Source organism: Trichoderma camerunense (genome assembly GCF_050948025.1).
Source record: "Trichoderma camerunense strain CBS 138272 chromosome Unknown V8C40scaffold_41, whole genome shotgun sequence".
Taxonomy (NCBI): Eukaryota; Fungi; Ascomycota; class Sordariomycetes; order Hypocreales; family Hypocreaceae; genus Trichoderma; species Trichoderma camerunense.
The window spans coordinates 1-21,066 of NW_028145329.1; the positions used below are offsets into that span (position 1 = coordinate 1).

At 50.9% G+C, this 21,066-nt stretch overlaps 7 protein-coding genes across 7 annotated transcripts; 3 read left to right on the plus strand and 4 right to left on the minus strand.

The window, feature by feature from the left end:
* Window positions 1-1,597: 1,597 nt before the first annotated feature.
* On the minus strand, window positions 1,598-3,252 carry V8C40DRAFT_259722 (mitochondrial carrier domain-containing protein). Its single transcript, XM_083219032.1, has 4 exons — window positions 2,987-3,252; window positions 2,490-2,909; window positions 2,104-2,435; window positions 1,598-2,036 (listed from the first exon to the last, which is right to left on the minus strand). Exons 1-4 carry the CDS (start codon window positions 3,112-3,114, stop codon window positions 1,984-1,986), a joined length of 933 nt encoding a protein of 310 aa, XP_083066874.1. The 5' UTR covers window positions 3,115-3,252; the 3' UTR covers window positions 1,598-1,983.
* A 1,946-nt stretch (window positions 3,253-5,198) lies between these two features.
* V8C40DRAFT_285725 (uncharacterized protein) lies at window positions 5,199-6,661 on the plus strand (the record flags this gene model as incomplete). Its single annotated transcript, XM_083222438.1, has 1 exon — window positions 5,199-6,661. The coding sequence occupies one exon, from the start codon at window positions 5,199-5,201 to the stop codon at window positions 6,165-6,167; it is 969 nt and encodes a 322-aa protein (XP_083066875.1). The 3' UTR covers window positions 6,168-6,661.
* An 826-nt stretch (window positions 6,662-7,487) lies between these two features.
* Window positions 7,488-9,524, plus strand: V8C40DRAFT_278897 (uncharacterized protein; the record flags this gene model as incomplete). Its single annotated transcript, XM_083221130.1, has 4 exons — window positions 7,488-7,716; window positions 7,819-8,346; window positions 8,476-9,278; window positions 9,327-9,524. The coding sequence occupies 4 exons, from the start codon at window positions 7,488-7,490 to the stop codon at window positions 9,522-9,524; spliced, it is 1,758 nt and encodes a 585-aa protein (XP_083066876.1).
* A 2,300-nt stretch (window positions 9,525-11,824) lies between these two features.
* V8C40DRAFT_278898 (uncharacterized protein) lies at window positions 11,825-12,306 on the minus strand (the record flags this gene model as incomplete). The annotated part of the gene is made up of 2 exons (XM_083221131.1): window positions 11,825-12,252; window positions 12,285-12,306. The coding sequence occupies 2 exons, from the start codon at window positions 12,304-12,306 to the stop codon at window positions 11,825-11,827; spliced, it is 450 nt and encodes a 149-aa protein (XP_083066877.1).
* A 1,596-nt stretch (window positions 12,307-13,902) lies between these two features.
* On the minus strand, window positions 13,903-14,427 carry V8C40DRAFT_285731 (uncharacterized protein; the record flags this gene model as incomplete). Its single annotated transcript, XM_083222439.1, has 2 exons — window positions 13,903-14,338; window positions 14,375-14,427. The coding sequence occupies 2 exons, from the start codon at window positions 14,425-14,427 to the stop codon at window positions 13,903-13,905; spliced, it is 489 nt and encodes a 162-aa protein (XP_083066878.1).
* Window positions 14,428-14,788: 361 nt separating this feature from the next.
* Window positions 14,789-18,170, plus strand: V8C40DRAFT_259732 (uncharacterized protein). The gene is made up of 2 exons (XM_083219033.1): window positions 14,789-15,821; window positions 16,647-18,170. Exons 1-2 carry the CDS (start codon window positions 14,907-14,909, stop codon window positions 17,928-17,930), a joined length of 2,199 nt encoding a protein of 732 aa, XP_083066879.1. The 5' UTR covers window positions 14,789-14,906; the 3' UTR covers window positions 17,931-18,170.
* Window positions 18,171-19,497: 1,327 nt separating this feature from the next.
* Window positions 19,498-21,064, minus strand: V8C40DRAFT_278902 (uncharacterized protein; the record flags this gene model as incomplete). Its single annotated transcript, XM_083221132.1, has 6 exons — window positions 19,498-19,629; window positions 19,663-19,696; window positions 19,817-20,023; window positions 20,057-20,297; window positions 20,346-20,635; window positions 21,036-21,064. The coding sequence occupies 6 exons, from the start codon at window positions 21,062-21,064 to the stop codon at window positions 19,498-19,500; spliced, it is 933 nt and encodes a 310-aa protein (XP_083066880.1).
* Window positions 21,065-21,066: the final 2 nt, after the last annotated feature.

Here is a 21,066-nt window from a genome sequence, read left to right on the forward strand (position 1 = left end):
AAAGTAATAAAGTAATAAAAAGTAGTATTTATAACTTTATAATACTAAGCAGAGGTTATTATATTATTAAAAATATTAATATTAAAAAAATAATATATATAAAAAAGATAAAAGGTTTAAAGCTTAATACTAAAACTAAGTTATAATATAATTTTATTATAAAGTAAATAAATATTAGCAGTAGCTTTAAAATATAATTATAAAGTTATTAAATAATAACTTTAAGCTTAATTAATATTATTAACTTAACCTTTTATAGTAAGTTAATAATTTAATTTAATAATAGTTATTATAGTAATTATTATTTCTAATATTTAGTAAACTAGCCCTTAACCTTTTTATTATTTTTATAATAGTAATAAATTATAAAAGAAAATTTAGCTTTACTAAGTTAATATTATTATTATAAAGGTACTTACTATAGCCTAAGATACTAAAGCGGCTTTAATATTTAAAGAATTAGCTATATAAAGGTGCTATTTTAATTAGTAATTTACCTAGGCTTAGGTTGTAAATAATTTTTTTATTATATTAAATAGATTAAATATTTAATTAATTAATTAAATTAATTAAATTATACTTCCTTTTTCTATTAATTAATTAAATCCGGGTACTAGATTTGATTTGATTAATTTGACGGCAGCGCTGGAAATCGGAATTAGTGGTGCGATTGGAATGTAGCGACCAGACGGAGCAGGTGACTTGTATTACCTAGTATGTTTTCCATACGCCCCACGTAAAGAGTTTAACTTTGGCTTCGCCATGTCAAAAGGAGAAGAGAAACGGTGGACATTTCTGAACGGCTATTTCCATGACAACATGTTGGCTAGGCAAAGCGGCCCAGTGTCACCCTCGTCATAAAATAGCTCAACGGTGCAACGTTGATATTCATCGCCAAACATTGGTGAATACGAATCTAATACAGCGTCATTAGAAGGCTACATTGTCAGGCCGGCAAATCTTCCACGTCCAACTGCATACACAATGGCCAAAGCCATGGCTGCAACGCTCAATCCCCAAATCAAATCACATGTTATTTAGAATTACATGCCCGTCCGCCACGCTTGAATCTAATTATATCCTCTATCTTTTCCTCCAACTCCCAAAATGTGCCTTGAATCACTCGTCTTTATGTAGCAGTATCATATGTTGCCTGCATCAAGTCATCTCTGCTACGTCTTCTTGAGGGGCCAAGTCCAAAAAGGGTAGACAGCTCTTCGATCTCAGAATCATTATTCGTTAACTCTGGTTTCTCGTAGAGGGGGGATCATGTGTAAAGCAAGTCTGCCGTTCAATACTGGGGAGAATGTCAACAAATTGACTACTGCAGCCCTAAGCTACAGGCCCTGAATCTCTCCTATAGATGAAGTACGTAGAATCATAAGCAGTAAATATCATCTGCTCTATATCAGCGATCCTCATGCCGTAAAACCCCGTCAAACTGCCGTGGCCAGCGGTTTGATGATGTACCTACGTGTCATTGCCTATTTTGGACATTACCCATTACGGCAACTATGGCTCCACATTAATGGCTCACCGCCAGCATTCTGCCACCGGCACCCAACATCACGACATCAACCGCAATGGTAGTGCATTTGGATGAAAATGCATCATATGGCCAGAAAACCAAGTCTATTTGATAACGCAAGAAGATTGACTATTATACAACCCTTAGCGGGGATGCCAGTGGTCTGCCGACTCTATACTCTACTCTAGGCAATCAAGAGATGTATACCAGCGCCTGTTTCTAGGGCCGCCTCATCAACCCGGCCAAACAATCGAACAAGAAACCAAATCTCTCAAAGGTCTCGGTCGAAATTGAGACTGTTCCCTTCTATATGTAATAGGGAAACTCTCAGCAATCCAAGGAAAGCCCAGCCCTTGGGCAGTACCGTAATAGCTGCCCCCTCTCCGAAATCTCGATCCATTTTCTCCTCCATCTCGAAACTCCATTTTTATATCATCAGAACGTAAAGAATTCGTTTATTTGGCGATCTCTGCTCCACCAACAGCTCCCAGAGCCTTCTTGAGGTCACCTGTAAAAAATCATTAGGAACTGTTCGTTGTTTTGGGAGAAAAATTCAGTTTCAGTAAACCACTTACCATAGATGGCGAATTGACCGGCAGTCAGGGTGCCGACCATGAAGAGACGGGCACCAATACCAGTGTAGGAGCCACGGAGACCGAGCTCACGGCCAATCTTGATCAGACGGGTGGTGGTGCCCTCACCGGGGAGACCCTTGGTCTTGTTGATCTTGGAAAGCATGGTATCGGCGGGCTGGGAAACGAAGGCAGCGGCGAAACCGGCAATCAGACCAGAGCCCAGGTTGACAGTGGTCTGCATGCCGTCGGAGAGGTTCTCCTTGGGGAACTGGCGGAAGATACCCTCAGAAACCTTCTCGAAGACGACGAACTTGGCCATGGTGTAAGGGATCCTAAGGGGAGGCGTAAGCGCAATTCAGTCCAACTCGTTCAATTCTGGTACTTACTGCTTGAAGAGGATGGGTCCGAAACCGGCGTAGAAGGCACCGACACCCTCGTTCTTGAGCATCTTGGAGAAACCACCGACGAGACCGTTGGCATAGGTAGGCTCGGAGACGAGACGGATACGGGTGGCCTCGAGAGGGCAGAGGGCAATGTCAGCGAAGAACTCGGCGGCGGCAGAAGAAGCCAGGTAGATGGCAGTTCGGTTGTTGGAGGCAGTCTCCTGGCCGAGTCCGTTGATGAACTGGGCCTTGAAGAACTCGTAACCACCGAACTTGAAGGCACCCTGCAGGAAGTAACCGGCAAAGGTAGGGCCAGCACCAGTCAGGAGAGCGCCAGCACCCTCATTCTGGATGACCTGGCGGAAACCACCGATCAGGCCACGGTTGTAGGTAACAGGGTCGAGCTGGATACGGGTCTTGACGCTGTATCAAAGAGAAAAAATTCGGTCAGCTAAGGCGGTTCGCTTTCACGAGCCTCTGAGAAGTGGAATTGAACATACACATCGACGGGGGTAAGACCACCGTGGGTGACGGAGCAGCAGACGGCACCAGCGAGGGCGAAACGAGAGTAGAGAGAGAATCCCTCCAGCTTCTTGGGCTCGGAGAGAGTAACCTGAGCAGCAGCCATCTTGACGAGAGTAGTTGAAGCAGCGAACAAACACTGAGTGGGGAGAAAAAAGAGAAGTCTGGTTAGGCCGAGGAATTCGACGTGGAGAGGTTTGAGGTTTTGTCTGGGGAGGGCGGTGATGAAAAGCGGCGGCTTTTTGTTTGAGGTCTTTTTTCCTGCTCCCTTCTTCCCGGGGACCGCGCTAGTCTAGGGGCATGAAAAAAAATTGTTGCAAGGGTGGGCTCGGGAACACTCGGGCAATTCGATTGGGCAGCTCAAGCGATTGGGTGCGGGTCAGATAAACGCTCAGGTGGCTGAGCTTAGCCACAGATTCACCGGCGGCTTCGAAATCGGTCGTTCCGAGATGCCGAGTTATGCAGAAGATGAGGCTGGCGATGGTTTTTATAGCATCTAGGCCAGGCCGCCATCTACGCAACTTCTTCATTTCCTCGCACCATCGGTCGTAGACATTGAAGTCCTACACACGCCTTCGATGATACTCTTACTCAGCCGACCGCTGTCAGAAGCAATTCACTATCGGTCGGTGCGTTGTTTGCAGACCCGCACATCTTTGCTTGTGGCTGGTGTCTTGGGTCTGCCGAGCCATTCATCTGTCCAGCCTTGCCAACGTGGGGCATTTGATCGGCCCCGCCAATTGCAGCTGGGGGATATTAAGCATACAGAAGGTATATTGATGTAATGAAGTGCCGCCACAGAGCAGAACCTTTGAATCCGACCGGCCACCCCGGGTTTTGCCGGTGTGCAAGGTATTCAAAACTCAAAATACAGAGTGGAATACACTGCTTATGAGGGAAACTTGCACATTTTCCATTGTCGCAAGTTGCCGTTCCGGTCATCAAATTGTGCAATCTGCTATGCCGAGTCACCTAGGCCATGGCGGAGTTAAGATATCACTCATCCTACGTCCGACATCATGTGCACAGGATGAAACCTCATCATTCGGGGACTCTCACGAGACATATGGTAACTTCGTATGAACATTACTCTTATAAGAGAATTACCAAATGATGAGAGTCGCGTTTATTCCCCTGTGGAGAAGAGCATGGTGGCGCTCAACTTTCCCCATACCCGATCGCAGTGTTGCTTGTGAAGTTTCTTAGTGTGAAATGTTTTCAAACTCCTATTCAGAAGAAATTATACCGGCACAATGCTGTCACCATGGCATGCGCAGAAAATGCAGGTGAAACTACAATAAAACAAATACAATTTGTGTTCTTTTTAAACATTTCCTCTTCAGTTTCATATGTCTATTCAAGGAATGTCGTTCTCATTCTTGCGGTCGGTTTTGGCTACTCCGTACCTACCCTATTGTTCAAGCTAATTTTAGACCTGCACGTCATTGATCGGCAGAAAAATCTCCCGCAAACGCCGACCCATGGTAATGGGACGTCGGTTAGTCAGCATAATTAGGTAATCAATCACATGCGAACGACGAGCCGTCTTGACACTGCGATAAATTGATGAAGGCAGAAAGGCAAACGAGAAAAGAATATTTTATCAAAATCCAAGGGGGTGTTGTGTAAAGGCAATAAGTGAAAAGTCCCAACCCCTTTAATCTTTCGCTGGTGTTTGAGGAAGATGGCTGTGACTCCACCAGACTCGGGACGACGAGAGTAGAGTACTACAACTCGAATATCTTATCATGTACTTGGACCGTAGATAGAAACCCAGGCTGTATCCTTTTTCAAGTAGAAACAAAGACAGCAAGTTTGGTGGTGGGATTGCAGCCAACCTGCAAAAAGGAGCCACCTGGTGCAAGTGTTAGAAGCGTCTAGTGACGAGGCCAGTCGAACGTGCAGCTGTTGGCGGTTTGTAGCACTCTGCAAGGTCCTCCCTCTGTGGCTCCATGGGTAGACGCGCGTTTGTCTTTTGTTTTCATTCTTCTTTCTCTGCTCTTCTCTCTTCTCTTCGCAAAAACATCACTTCTCTCACTCACATCTATTCCCTTCATCCTCCTTCACCACAGTCATTCGGCAGCAGTTGAAACACACATTTCCTATCGCCAAACAGACCTCCGCTCTCGGGCCTGTAGAGACAGATTAACACAACGGAACGAACTTAATAGTTCGCCAAATAACGGCGAAATGTCCTCTCTCAAGTGGTGGGAGAATCCTATTGTCACCATCGACGTCCCTCCCTACTTGGACCCCGAACAAGAGCGCCTGGAGAACGAGCAATATGCCAAGCTGAGAAGAGATTATGGCCGCTTAAGCGCCAACTTTGAAGGCATCTCCAAAGAAGAACAAGAGATGCGCTATCAAGGGTTGGTCACTGGAGTTTTCCATTTGATCCAAGTCGATCCTGCCGAGCATCAAGCCTGTTTCCGCAAATGCGTTGACAAGTGCGTCGCGACGGGCGTTTTGCAGGCGCAAAACTGGTTGCAATGGGATGGTTATAATTATTTGAGCTTCGAAATGCACACACTCGCCAGAGCAACTCAGCTAACCGGCCAGGTGCATATCCTCGACGCCCCGAGCGTGGTAGCAGCCATCGCCTTCGTAATGAGACGTTACGCTGAAGGCATGGGCAACGATCCTTTGATAGCACTGCTCATCAACCTCAACACGTTTCATTATGCACACACATCCGTGGAGCACTGGAGAGCAAATGCAGGCTCCGGTGCAATTATCCGCACCACCGAACAATACAGGGGCCTCGTTTTGGAAGGAGGTGTGGGCATTAATCTGGACGCCGAGCCAGTGAGTGCGGCGGGTGTGGGACAAACTGTGACGGTCGTCAATGAGACTCCCGTCTCAGTCGACCACACCGTGAGGAACATAGCTCAATTCAAGTTGAACATGTTACAGTTTGATGTTCCACACTCGCGCCCGCGCACCACAAATTCACGACTATCTATTGTAATCACCGCAATGACGAACGTAAATCCGGATGTTTTGGGAAACCTTGTCAAACGTGGCTCGGACTTTGAATTCAGGATTGATGGTTACCTTCGACGCCGGCTCAACCAACAGGCAGACATAGAAGCCATCAGTCAAGACACGGGAATTAATCATGTCAAGGGACTCACTAATGACTACGAGCTATATCACTAGGGGTATGTTCGTGAAAGCACTGAGACGGAGGACCGTTAGATTCGTGTGCGATTGGGACATATGGGCGAATGGCAGATGGGCAGACGGCAGACGATGGATGTCATCGTCGAGATACAAGTATCTTCCCTTTTGCTGGGGCCACCAGCTGCGCTGAATTATATACGGAGGGGTGGGGGTTCAGCTTTCTTTCTTTTTTCTTGTGATTCCAGTCATCTATTCGTTTTCCCATTTCGGTCAGCCAACTCTTAGTCGGCGACTGATGGCGGACAAGAGTTTCGGTTATGGGCATATGGTCGCTTCGCACAGTGAATTTGCGCGTTGCATTACTCCTTTGGTCTATATTTCGAAAAGTTTTGCTGGTTCGGTTTGCTTCTTTCTTCTCCCCCCCCCTTTTTTTCTTCTTCTTCTTTCGGTACCGGAAATGGCTCATCTGGCAAAGGGAGGGCAAGGCGCCTATGGGGATTTTTTCACGGATTCACGGTCGAGACATGGGCAGCCCACTTCATGGAGAGATAATTAATGGACTAGGTCATTTATTGGAGTAGATGATATTTTCCACATATAATTCACGTTGCTTTAATTTTAAGAGAGATTCAGAGTTTACGGCTTAGGACTACATTAGTCAATGTGTCGGCCTTGCAGGAGTTACTCAAGCATGAATGCATCTTGTGTTGCAAGACCAATGGCAGATGATGTTGATTCCCATTGCGACCAAAGCCACGGATAGAAGAGCAGAAATACATAGACTTAAATAGAAAAGACTAGAAATTTTTGGTGGAACACAAGTTATTCTGACATTGCTGAGGCGGCTCGCTGCTCATTGAAGTTATTGATGCCCGGCGTCTGTGATGCGTCATTCGATCGCTTTATTCTGCCTCTCCATAGTGACTAGGACAGTCAAATTACATATTTGTGAAATCCCACTCGTATTCTCTTCATTCATCGTACGGAATACTTTAACTACCTAGTAGAGCATTCGGCTATTTACATACGCATCCAACTTCGATGGTACCGACTCAAGGCTCGCCCGGCCTCCAGTTGGCAACCGCTTGGCAGTTGTCACAACGCTACGACTTTTTCATGAGACTTCGCATCCTCAGTTCAGCTGCAGCTTGCCGTTTTTCAGGTGATATTGGTCAGAGATTTTCTGCTATTGATAGTGGAGCCCGTGTTACGCGCCAAAATTTCCCCATCTTCTTCACTCCATACGCGGGCTCTCGCGAAGCGTGTTTTCGGTTACCACCACCTCACGATCTGATATTTCTCTCGGGCCGACATACTTTGTCTCAATCTTTCTTCTTGTTAGTTATCATTTTTACTATGACATCTGACACTCTCAATACCGTCGAGGCTGGTCCTTCTGTCGCCGCCTCAGGAGATGAAGGAACTGGCACCGAGGAAGCTGCTGCGCCCAAGGAAGCTCGTAGCAATCTCAAAAGAATGGCAGCCATATCTGTGTGGAATAGCGTTCTGCTACACGTCAATGGGACGCTTTTGCCCGGTTTCGCTCGCCATCACGTTGGGCGTATGGCAAGGAGTGTCGCTCCAGGTCTTCGAGTGGAGGTCCAGACCACTTGGGGCTCTCGCATTCCATCCACGATAATCCTCTGACTTCAAATTAGAAACGGGGACGATATAAGCGACTTTGCAGTCATCAACTTGCCCATGGGCCAAACAAAGTTGCCGTTGACTGCCGACTACCTCGATGCAACAGATGAGTCTCTGATGAAAGATACGTTTCCCGATCCAAGAATGGATCATTTTGGCGCAGCTCACTCACGATTTCGCAATCAAGACTTGAAATATTTCAAGACTATTGAACCTACTGCGGAGATATCCTCTTTCATCAAGCACACCACTACCACAGTTGTGCGAGTCACTGCCGCAGTAGAAGCCCACGATTTCACCATCATGTATCCGTCGCACTTCTGGGATCACATCCAACGTCTACCAACTTCATTGCAAAGAGTCGCCAAGAACATCAAATCTCTATTTGATTCGATGAATCCAGAAGAGCAAGTCTCACTCCAAGTCACATTTCCTTTCAGCCCAAACTGGGAAAAAGATTGGCACGTTTTCTTTACTGATGAACGCAAAGTCAACGCCGAGATTCTCGACATCGCATCTCTCTGCAATGGTCACATCGAAGACCTGGATTACTCTAAAATGCTCTCGGGCCGTATAAGCTTTGCCGAACAAGTCGCATAGAAGCAACACTTGGCAGGCAAATGCGACAAGATAGTCTTTCAAGCACGTTTATTCCCCCTTCCTGGCTCAGAGTGGACCCCAAAGACTAATGATGAGGAAGAGTATGGCATGTTTGGTACAGACCTTCCAATAGCTTACCTGATGACCGTCAGTCTGAAAAGCGTCAGAGACTTTTTACCCGACATTGGAACCAAAGTCAATGTATACCTCAGAGATATCGCACAAAATGGCTACACATTGCCGAAGCCGCAAACCAGTAAAGGCGAAACATACCTGATTGCGGATAGCATCACTTGCAGTCTTTTAAATACTGATTGGAAGGCGGACCAACAAATTGGTCACAAGTTTGGGTTTGACCACCCGGACAGGGCTGAACTTGTCACAGAGCTTTTTCCCAGTATGGCTGTCGTGGAGTTGGAGCCGTACCTCCCCATGCCAGACAAAGACGATCCGGAGCACCAAGAAGCTCGAAAAGTAGCTGCTTCTTTGCGGCTGCGTGACGACGAAGATCACATAGCGTGTTTTTGGCGCGTTCACAGTTGGCTTCGCCCGTTACTTTGTGTTGCGCCCAAAACTAGGTACCACGAGCCCTACTCTGGCTATCGCTTGGATCTCCCACCTGGTGTTTCCGCGGACGTCGCTCTCTTCTATGTCGAGGTTCCAAGACAGCGAGATTGGCCTCGTGATTTGAAGAAGCCCCCTATGAGAGTTGACATTCCAGACATGCCTCCCCCAACTGACCTCCAATCGTTCCTAGCGAACGCATTTGAGAAGAAAGATGAGGTCATTCGCGCCGAAATCCGCTACTCTTTCGACGCAGGGCTGTACGAAGAAGGCCCGAACTCGTCTCTCAAGCGAACTCTCGGCTCCAACCATGTGGCAGACGGTTGGCTGAAGTCTATGGTGAAAGCTTCAGACCTGCCAAAGACTGACCGAACCGATTAATCTCAGGGGCAGTCGGATAACGGTATGACCGTTGAGGATCTGACTGAGGCTACAATGTACGAGGGAGAGGCATCCAATTTGACGATGAGTTTCGCAAAGTCCTTATCGCCTAGACTTGCCGCCCAGGATTCGGTCACTCATACTCCTCAGCTCAAGCAAATGGCAGAAGTGGAAGCGAACTCACGAGAAGGAGATTGTGATTGACTACTCTTCTGACATTCGGCAATTTTATCCAACATTCGACTTGGGGCGTTAAAGGAATCTGGACAGTACACTCGACGTCGACTTGCTGCCAAGTCTCACAAACCATCTGTACACGTCATCGCCACAAGCCAATATGGTCGGTCGTATAATCTGTCCGGGAAGATGTCAATGTTGGAACTCACGCGATGAGATTTGAGGCTAAGGAATATGGAAAAGTGTGTAATCTCCAGTTATTGTAGCTAGAACTGAGGTATAGTTGTCTTCGGCTAATCCGAGTCATCTTGTTGGGAGAATTTTCACGATAGATGCAACATCTAGGATTAGTGTGTTCTCAGGTAGCCACTCAGAGATCATAACCTACAAAGAACTATTCCCTGCAGCTCGTATTTCGATGACCCTCCGTGGAGCGCCAAATTGCAAACTTGGCCGTGATCGTGATCATGGCAGACAAATAGTTTGCTCTGAAGCATCCTGACCTCATTATGATAAAAAATAAAAGCCTAGAGTGGGATCCTCTATTACATTCCAAAGCATCATACGCACGGCGGGACCATTACGGCCCTCATCCAAGCTGGTTCCCCGAGGAGATAGTCAATATTTACCAAGTACTTCAAGGCTCGGCTCAGTAATGGCGTCATTCCCATCTTCTGGAGTGGAACATCGTCAAATTTTTCTGAGGCTAACAATCTGCCAAGTACGAGTATGGGCGTAAACTATTCCCACTTCTGAGGAGTTCGGTATCGGGAATCTCCACGCGGGCTCGATGATCGGTCATCGTATACCCTTGCATCTACATACTGTGGTTGGGTAGTATACCTATCAAGAAAATTCCCGTGGCGAGGAGCTGAAAGAAAAACCAGCTTCAACTTGGGCATTAAACAGCGTCCGTGCTCATCACCGCAAGTTGCCCGAGACGGGGGACAGGACAGCTAGCGGAACGGTGGCCGAGGAGGAATCTCGATTCCTTTGAGATGTCATTGGCCGAATTTACAATGGTGGTGATAAAAATAGTCTGGTCGCTCTGTTGGTTGCAAACATTACGGTGGAGAGGGAGCTCACCGGTAGAGCTCGGTCCAACAACAAACACATCGATCTGGAGTCTATCTGCCGCGCTATCGATCTAACTAAAGATGGGATATGAGGAGATACGAACTTATTCACCCGTTATTGAAGTGATGAGTTTCTTTGTGTCGGTACATATTTTGAAGGGAGGCTACGCGCAATTGGATTACTTGGGACAACTGCCCAGCTAGCTGAGCTAGCATCATTCGACATTGGAAAACTCAGATTGCAGAGACGGCCATCCTCCGGCCCCATTCGCCACCGGTCAATGCACAGGCTTGGCCTGACGATCGGGCCACCAGAGGTGGACCAGGATGGACCCGATGAGAGAAACATTCGCGGAGTTGTACTCGTACACGGCAAGAAACCGTGCATCTTGACTGAATCGTCACCCCGCATGTGGGCTAGAAAATGTCATTCACGCATGCCTCTTGCTGGAACGAGGCGGTGGTATACAAAGTGTTAGAAGCTGGCAAGTTGGTGGTTGGCCGAGTCGATCATGCAGTCTTCGCAGCGTCCACAGGGGTCGTATAAGCTTAAGATGGCGGCTCCTATTTGACAGCTTCTCGCATGTGAGTTGTAATATTGGCAGCATATACGAAGCCATGATGCTATTATTACACCTCAAGACTCCAGCTACCATGCGGCGATCCGCTCGTGTGTACAGACTGTACGGAGCACGAGCACAGCACAGAGCCAAGCGGCCTCTCCTGTCGATGGATACGGGATACGGAATGGCGGGGTCTTGTGCGGTGGATAGTGGACCCTCGCTGCAGGACTTGGAGATGCTGGTGAGGGCACAGCTTGTGTATCGATGCAGCCATGGTTAGCTCAGCTGCCCAGAGGCCGTTGCATCGATGTGACTGGATGGTCGTGCTGCATGAAGCGGTTGGTGGCTGCAGTGCGTGTTAATAATGCGAGATGAAGTTGAGCAACCTCGTATTCACCAACACGAAGGGAAAAAAAAAAAAAAAGTAAGAAAAAAAAAAATTAGAAGACTGATGCGGTGTCAATAGTCAGTCAAAGCACTAATCAAACGCCCACAATGCCAACAACAAGGGCCACCATCGACAATGAGCAGGCCAATTGCTGCATCGAACTTGCTTGTACCGGTACAGAACCGTATGAACAGCTTGTCGGCGTGCTTTGACTCTCCAGAGCGACAAAATGGCTCACTTGTTGAAACACTGCCGACGTCTCTTCTATGACGCTGGCAAGGTCCACTGAGACGCAAATCCTCACTCAAGACTCCGTACGTGAGCCGAGGCCAGTCGCTGAGTTTTCGTGTGTGGATTGTGCGACTGTGTGAAGACTCTGACTCTGGAGATCGGCAGGGCGCAGGAAGATTGAACCTTGTAGGGATAAAATTGGTTGGATCGCAACGATCTCGCCAAGAAATGATGGAAAAAAGAAAGAAAACAGGGCGAGATCAAGCAGAAATTATTACGGAGAAGACGAGAGGATGAGAGCCGTTTGTACCTTGGTACATCATACAGGCGCGATGGTGCGTGGGCAGCCGAGGTAGATTGACCTCGGGTGTGCCTCTGTCGTTCCTGCCGTCCATCACAGCGAGCCGCGATCATCCCAGCCCAACCGCTCCAGCTGGATCGCAGCTTCCTGAGTGCGCAGCGGCAGTTCGGGAAGGATCGATTGGTCACGGAAATTCCTGCAAGTTCCAGCTCTTCCGAATCTCTGCACTCGAGTAATCCCGCGCGGTCATTCTGCCATCATCATCCTCAATTCATCCATTTTTCAGCCAGCATGATCCCTCTTTTGACTCACCTCATCACCCCTGTCACTGTCAAACAGATCAGCACAGCCCAGCAAGCAACACCCCTGCTAATTCGAGTGGTTAGGGCGGCCCGAATTGAATTTACCACAGTACGCCCTAAGCCGCTGCAACAAACAGCCACACCTCACGGACGCACCACAGCTAACCATTTCGCGCGGGACGTTGCTTGACTGCAGTCTTTTGCGCCTTGGCAGCCTGCTCTGCATTTCCGGCGCCGTAACAACGGTGATATTAGTGTGAATACTGCGAATTACTTCTGGCAGTCACTGGTACGAGCAGTGCGGAGTACATACATGCAAACAGAGCGCTTGCAACGGCACAGTGACCCGTCAACCCGGTGACGTGCCCGACTAAGAGCGGAGGGAGGGAGAGACGATCGGGAACAAGAATAGTAACAGCCAGTGACAAGACGATGGTGAGGACATGGGGAAACGGCCAAGTGTCTTTGTAGTAGGCTGTCTTTCTGAATCGATGGGAATAGTTTTGCACACCGGATGTGATGCTGCCTGAATGGATCTGCAAAGAAGCAAAAGGATGGCAGCACAGCCTTTCATTCTGCAAGCTCCCGGGTATTCTTGACGGCCAACCGATTCATCATGAGGAAGCCGTCAAAGTCTCAGCATATCGCAGACGCACATCAATTCGTACCATATGACAGTCACCACCGTGCCTTCGAACAACGATTTGTGACGTAGTAGGTCATTCAACTTTGCCATTATCTGTCTACGTTACAAAACCAGTTGACGCCTTCGGCAAGATACACAGCGAAAGTGTCTCACCGAGCAGCTGAGATGGCGGGCGCTTAAGTCCTCGTTATCGATATTGTCTAGGAAGCTGCAGGTCTTGTCTCTCTATGCAGAGCATAAGCCTGACCGTCTTCATACAGCAGGTACAGTGGATTGCTATTACATAAGGCGACCGAACCGCCGAACTGTGTAGAAACAGGGCATGGTATGATTTCTAATTTCGGATCACCGATACGAATCTCGCCAATGAGCCTGGACAGAGAGAGACTCAGGCGTGTCGCCTTGCTGATCATTTCCGGTGGCCTGCCAACTCTGAGCAGCTCTGGACAATACATGCCTTACAGAGCGTTGCATTGAGCCTGATATTGGCACATGGTAACACGAGTGTCGCTTGCTAATGATAGCACTTTTGCCAACGGCATACGAACGCCGTACCTCACTCATCATGCCGTGAGCATCCTGCCCCCATAGCCACGACCCAATTCAGACTTTGTACAACATTTGGTCGCACTGGCATAGAGGGGCTGTCCGTGGGGTGGAAATTGTGGGACATGGGAGGGCCGGAAAAAAAGGAATGGAAAATAAGGAAAATACCTTGTGTCCCTTAATTGAGGTGCGAGTGTTGTTCAATTTCCAGGGAATTCTACGACGACTAATACGATGGAGTACTAGTACGGAATACTCCTATTCATGACCAAGTATTATACCATACTGTAGCTGATGACAGAGCACAATGACCGCCTTTCTCCGTATTAGGTGAACAGGGGGTTTCGTCCTTTCAGAGATTGCGATGGATGGGTGCATGTTTCCAAAGACTCGCCGAGAGCGAGGGGATGGGGTAGAGACGGGGCCAGACAACTAAACATCGCTGCCCAAAGCATGATCGAGATTGCGAGATGAGCAGAAACAAACAGCGAGAATGAAAAGCGAGCGAATGGCGAGCGGTTGAGCAGCGAAAGGACAAGCGACGGCCAGAGACGCCTTGTTGAGACAGAAGCAGGAAATGGTCAACAGGCGCAAAGGATTGGTCAAGGAACCACCACTGAGAGCGTGAGAGACAGGTCGACAACAGGTTGCGAGGCGCTGCCAGGCCCTCCCTGCACTTGCGTTGGCGGAAACACTGTTGCGCTAATAGCCTAGTCAGGGGCGCACAGTGGAGAAGCACGCCTTCGCTCTCGTTGAAGGCTGACCTCTCGCCTTCGAGCCGTACAGTGCTGTATGTGCGAAGTACTGCCACCCCTGCCATGCACCTTTGGCACCAGCGGTCCCACCCTCGTGGCCTGCACGCGCCGCCTCCCAACATAGCACAGTACAGTATGCAGATGCTGCTCTGCTTGTACCGGTACCGACGCATGTGCTGATGTGCCTGGCTGGTGGAGCTGCGTATCGGGTGGCGGCTGCGGCTGCACCTCAAAGGAGATGGATCCTGGACCTCCTCCTCTCAAATCATGCACACAGCATGGGACATACGACCCAGCGTTTTCGGCTTCACCACCTGGACCACCCGTGCAGGGTTATTTTCGTATTCCGGGCTAGCACCATGGGCACCTTGGCCGAGCCAGTTTTTTTCGATTGTTTCCAATGGAAGTTGGAAGCCTGCAGAGATATAAGGCTGCCGTCCGTCCCCGAGGTCCCCAGATTCGGAACCCTTCTTCCTTCCTTATCCCAACACACTCTTTTGCTGGACGCACTTTCTTTCTTACGTCTTTTGACTGAGAGGTTCATTCGTTTATACCCTCAGCAAGACAGTTCCTAAGAAGTTTTATTGTTATTGTGTTAATTATGAAGGGCGCCTTTGTTGTTGGCGCCATCGCCATTGGCGCGGCCAATGCTACGCATTACCCCAACTGCGAGCAGGACAACTGCTACCGCAACCTGATCGATGAACGCTTCAGCGCCGAAGCCACTGGCGCCTGCTTCAGCTGGCTCGCCGGCACCACTACAGCCAACGCGGCTATTCCCACAGACTACGCCAACTGCCCCGACTACAACGCTTTCAGCTCTGCCTGCTCTTGCATCACTTACACGGCCACACACACTGACGGCGGCGCTGCTCCTACTTCCCAGCCTGCCTACCCTACCCCTCCGGCTGCCGGCTCTTCAAGCAACGCCTACCCCGTTCCCCCGGCCAGCACACCCACGAACGCTTACCCCGTTCCTCCCGCCAGCTCTTCGAACGCTTACCCCGTTCCTCCCGCCAGCTCTTCGAACGCTTACCCCGTTCCCCCGGCTCAGACTACTCCCGTTGTCTACCCTACTCCTCCTTCTCAGCCTACTGGTGGCAAGCCCGGCAAGCCTAGCAAGTCTGGCAACGGTGGCGATGAGGACTGCGATGAGACCAAGACTCACCCCGGCAAGCCCCAGTCTACTCCTGTCTACCCTACTCCTCCTTCTCACCCTAACGGTCCTGGCGGTCCTGGCAAGCCTCACTCCAGCAGTGAGGACTGCGATGAGACCAAGACTCACCCCGGCAAGCCTCACTCAACTCCCAGCTACCCCGGAAACCCTGGCCACCCTGGCCACCCCGGTCACTCCGAGACTGCTCCCGGATATCCTGTTCCTCCTGCTTCAACCTCCGGTGGCCAGCTTCCCGTCACCACCGGCCCTGCTGCTTCCGAGACTGTGATTGTTCCTACTGGCCCTGCCGGCACTGACACCGTTGTTGTTCCCACTGGCCCTGCCGGTACCGACACCGTTGTCGTTCCTACCGGACCTGCTGAGACCGAGACCTCTCCCGTCTACCCTACTCCTCCGGCTGAGACCTCTGGCGGTTCTTCTCCCGTCACCACCGGCCCTGCTGTCCCTACCGGCCCTGCCGGCACCGAGACTGCTCCTGCTGGCACCGAGACCGCCGTTGTCCCTACTGGCCCTGCCGGTACTGACACCGTTGTCGTTCCTACTGGACCTGCCGAGACCGAGACTTCTCCTGTCTACCCCACTCCTCCTGCTGAGACCTCCGGCGGCTCTTCTCCTGTTACCACTGGCCCTGCTGTCCCTACCGGCCCTGCCGGCACTGAGACTGCTCCCGCTGGTACCGAGACTGCCCCCGCCGGCACTGAGACCGCCCCTGCTGGTACCGAGACCGCTCCTGCTGGCACTGAGACTGGTGTTGTTCCCACTGGCTCTGCTACCGAGACTATCCCCGTCTACCCCACTCCTCCGGCTGAGACCTCCGGTGGCTCTTCTCCTGTGACCACCGGCCCTGCTGGCACCACCGAGACTGCTGTTGTCCCTACCGGTCCTGCCGGCACTGAGACTGCTCCTGCCGGTACCGAGACTGCCCCCGCCGGCACTGAGACCGCCCCTGCTGGTACCGAGACCGCTCCCGCTGGCACTGAGACTGGCGTTGTTCCCACTGGCCCTGCTACTGAGACTATCCCCGTCTACCCTACTCCTCCCGCCGAGACCTCCGGTGGTCAGCTTCCCGTCACCACCGGCACTGCTGGTACCGAGACTGGCTCTGTCCCTACTGGCACTGAGACTACTCCTGCTGGTACCGAGACCGCTCCTGCTGGCACTGAGACCGGCGTTGTTCCCACTGGCCCTGCCGAGACCGAGACTATCCCCGTCTACCCTACTCCTCCGGCTGAGACTTCCGGCGGTTCTTCTCCCGTCACTACCGGCCCTGCTGGTCCTGACACCACCGCTCCTCCCCAGTACAGCACCTCTACCATCTTCACTACCACGGTCCGCACCATCACTCAGTGCCCTCCTGAGGTTACCAACTGCCCCACTCGTCCTAAGACCGTGACCGACACCATTGCCGTCTCGACCACCATCTGCCCTATCACTGCTGCCGAGGGAAAGACTTCCACCGCTCTCGTCTACCCCACCCCCCCTGCCAACTCTGGTTCCGGCTCTTCTCCTTCCGGCCCTGCTGGTGGTGCTCCTGCCCAGAGCTCTGGATCTGGTTCTTCTCCTTCTGGCCCTGCTGGTGCTCCTCCCGCTGGCTCTGGTTACCCCACTGGTCCTGCCGGTGGTGTTCCTCCTGCTCAGACCTCTGGCGGCTCTTCTCCTGTCACCACTGGCGCTCCTCAGTACAGCACCTCTACCATCTACACCACCACGGTCCGCACTATCACTCAGTGCCCTCCTGAGGTTACCAACTGCCCCACTCGCCCCAAGACTGTGACCGACACCATTGCCATCTCCACCACCATCTGCCCTGTCACCGCCACCGAGAAGACTCCCGGCCAGCCTGGTTACACTGCTCCTGGTGCTCCTGGTAGCCCCGTCTACACTGCTCCTGGTGCCGAGCCTACCACCACCACCACCGCCACCTCTTACATCACCCAGACCTTCACCGTCACCCGATGCCCTCCTGGAACTCCCAACTGCCCCGTTGGCAGCGTCACCACCACGGTCTACCCCAACGGCCCCAACGGTCCTTCTGAGATCCCCACTCTTGTTTCTCAGACCGTGCCCGCTTACACTCCTCCCGCGGTCACCCCCGTTGCTCCCAGCGCTCCCGTTGTTCCCGTTGCCCCCAGCGCTCCTGCCAGCGTTCCTCCGGTTGTCATCGCTCCTCCTCCCGCGTCTTCTGCCGCTGCTGTCACCCCCGTGGTTCCTCCTTATGCTCCCCCTCCCGTTGGAACTGCTCCCGTTGTTCCTCCTCCCGCTGGAACCGCCCCGGCCGGCAGCCCAGTCTACACTGCTCCGGCTAACCCCCCTGCTCCTGCCGGTACCAACCCTGCTGGTCCCCCAGCTGGTGGCAACCCCGGCTCTGGCGTTCCTCCCGTCAACGGTGCTGGCCGTGTTGGTGGCAGCCTCTTCGCTGTCATCGCCGCTGCAGTCTTCCTTTTGTAAATTGGATAAGCTAAAGTGTGTTTTTGGGTCTGGAACATGTACACTTGGGAATCATCCATGTCATGATCAGAAACGTGTAAATAGTATGATTTAGAGAAGGATTTTTTTATTTGCTTTATTCTTACATAGCCACACCAGATCCGGTAGATTTGGATACATGGACAAGGCTTCACATGGTAACGAAAACCATTTTTATTTCTTTATTCTATATTAGTTGAATGGCATGGCAGTCTAAAATTACCTGATGTCTCTACCTCTTGTGACATGATGTTTGCTCTCTTGTGAGATGGAATGTTTCTACGAATTCGGGGCCAATGAAAACACGACTGGTACAGTAGCTTTTGCCTGCGGATGCATCGGATGCATTCTTACTGCTAGTATACCCGTCATAGTATGAATTAGTGCTGCAATCGAACTTGTCGTCGATGCTAGTCAGGTACGGTAAGAAATGGCTCAGATCCAAAGTAACGTTGGGTGTGAACTAAGGGCCACTTAGTCAGATCTACAGCGAAGATTCATGGTCAAAGTGGTGGTGTCTAAGACACGATGAAGATTGCGGCTTAAGTGGGCAAGGTGGGAATAAGGCACCCCCCTGGTCAGGTCCAAGTTTTTAAGACACAGCGGAAGAAAGAAGGATGAAGGAAGGAAAACGCCGCTGCGCGCCGGCTTCTTCGGCTTTACTGGTTTGGGAAAGGTTGTGGCGAGGGGGATGGGGCGGGTGGACGGCATTGGTCGAGAGGGGGATAGAGGGGATGGAGATGGGGGTGCTTTTTTTGTGGTATTTTTTGTTGTGTATTTGTGTATACGAGGGTGAGGATGATTACAATATGAGGTTGTGTATACGAAGATGAGGATGAGCACAGTATGAGTGATAGTGGTTCCGTCTGTCTGTGGGATGAGATGAGATGAGGAGATGATTGTACGAGTTTGTAGGATAGAGAGCCAATCGGTGCTTGAGGAGGCATGGACAAGCAAGTAGGCTTACTGTATGCTTGAATGAGTGGATATTTTGTCTTTTGCGCAGCAGCTGGTTTGGCTTGTCCTTGGCCGTGATGTGATGCATCTGCTGTCAGCACCGTACATGCGGTTGCTTGTCGGATTGTAAGCCGATCCCGGTCCTTGCATCTTTGTTCCTGACAAAGAAAAGATGCACTGTACAGCGTGTAGAGTACTTTGGCCACTGAGCCCAGGGATGTCATTTACATGGCACTTCTGCAGGTACCAAAAAATCCACGACACCCATCCAAGAGGGGATCCTCCGCCGGGATCTCTTTTGCCCACACTAGTGCTAGCTAAATTATCCAGGGGCAAGCTTGGGGCCCCGGCAGCTGTTTCAAGCAGATGCTTTTCCCCGTAGAGGCTTTTTTTGCGTTGTCGTCCTTGAGTCTGGCAGCGGGCGGGATGCCGGATGTGGCGCTCATTGGTGCGCTGGTTTGTTGCGAGGCGTTTCTTGGTGGCTTTAGCCTTTCGGTCCTGTCATGTTTTAATGTGACGACGATGCAAGTTCCTTTGTACGTAGTGCCTGTGTGAATGTCCACTCACTCTTATGTGTTGCGATCGTCGATGCTTAGTGCGAGACTTTTGAGATTTTAGGCGGGAGGGTGAAATGGGTGGTGAGACGGCAGCGTATGCACGAGAGGTGTGCGATCATCGATCTGGGACGAATTCCGCGCGGCGCCGAGACACGAGATGGTTGAGACTCCATGTGGGAGGCATGCCGAACTCCGCACACGGTACGAGCACAGTGTCTGTCCCTGTACATGAACCTGAACTGAGCCTAGACCTGAACCCATGTGTGCGTTGCCCAGCCGAGCTGAATGAGTGTTTGATTGAATGACCTGTCGACCTTCTAGACGCAGTTCTTTGGCGACGCGAGCCATCTTCACCGCTCGCTTCTCGTCGCCCGGCGCTCAAAGTAATCAACCTGCCCTGGCCGGCCGGTATACGAGTCATCGAGCGCTGGCCAAAAGGAAATCTCCTTTTCCCACAGCTTCTCCTTTTTTGTCTGTTGTGGAGCAGCAGCCGGGGCACCAGCACAGCCGACCTTTGCTGCGTTTGCCTTCCGGATTGGAGCGCTCGCGTGGTTTGTGATCCTTGCGGAACAGGAATTTGTACAGTGCTCATACTTGGAAAATAGATTAAACTCGTATTGCACGGTATTTCCCCCCCTTTTTTCGCACCATGTCGCCCGGCGTTTTTGCTCTCTTGCTGGATGCATGTTAAAGTGGGCATTTGGGAAATCTTGAAACTGAATGTTATGCAGGGGCCGAGGGAAGAATGCAGACGCCAGCAGTCTCACAGTCACAGTTACAGTATGAGTGCTTGTAGAGCGGCCTCCGGAGGCTTTCTGGCTGACCGGCTCCATCACTGCAGTTGCCGGTCACTTTCTGTGTTAGGTGCCTGCTTGTGCCTGACCGTATGTGTGTGGACTTCGTGAGGCGCGCATACAAGGATGAATGAGCTTGTGGTGCTGCTTGTGCTGCGCATTGCAAAGGGCGCCCGTTGCTTTGTGCATAGGAAGGATCACGTTAGGTAATCTGGAGTTTGCTGCCTTGGAGCCTGGTTGACCGCATAATAACCGAACTGCAACTGAGCCACTCGCCTTTTGTATGACGCTGAGTCTTGACCGATGGTATGACTGATGCGACTTATGCCGTAGAGCCTCAATTTTCTTCCAAGTGAGACAAATGGCTCTGACGTCTGGACTTTATGCGTTGGCCGGGACTCTGGCCTCGCAATGGGGGCGGAAGAAGTGAAGGGAGGAAGAAGCATCTTTAAAATCCTACGGCAGCTTGTCCTATCTCGCTCCGCCACAACGCCAGCCACACCCTCCCAAAGACCACTTCGATGATGGTTGTGAGGCGCAGGCTAGGCTGGCACAAGTATGGCACCAGGCTGGCCAATCACGTAGCGTTATGTCACTGTCTTCTATCGGGCATCACAAGAATGACCGCAACAAACTGCAAGAAAAGGCATCGTGTCGCTCCAACAACAGTTCGCGGCCGACCGTGAGACCAGCAGATATGAGGGGAACGCTGCAAGTTTCTGCAGAGCTGCCTCCCTCGGGTCACTTGATTTCTTGCTCCGCCATCAATAGACCTTTACTCAAATACTCCCAAGCCGATCAACATCATGA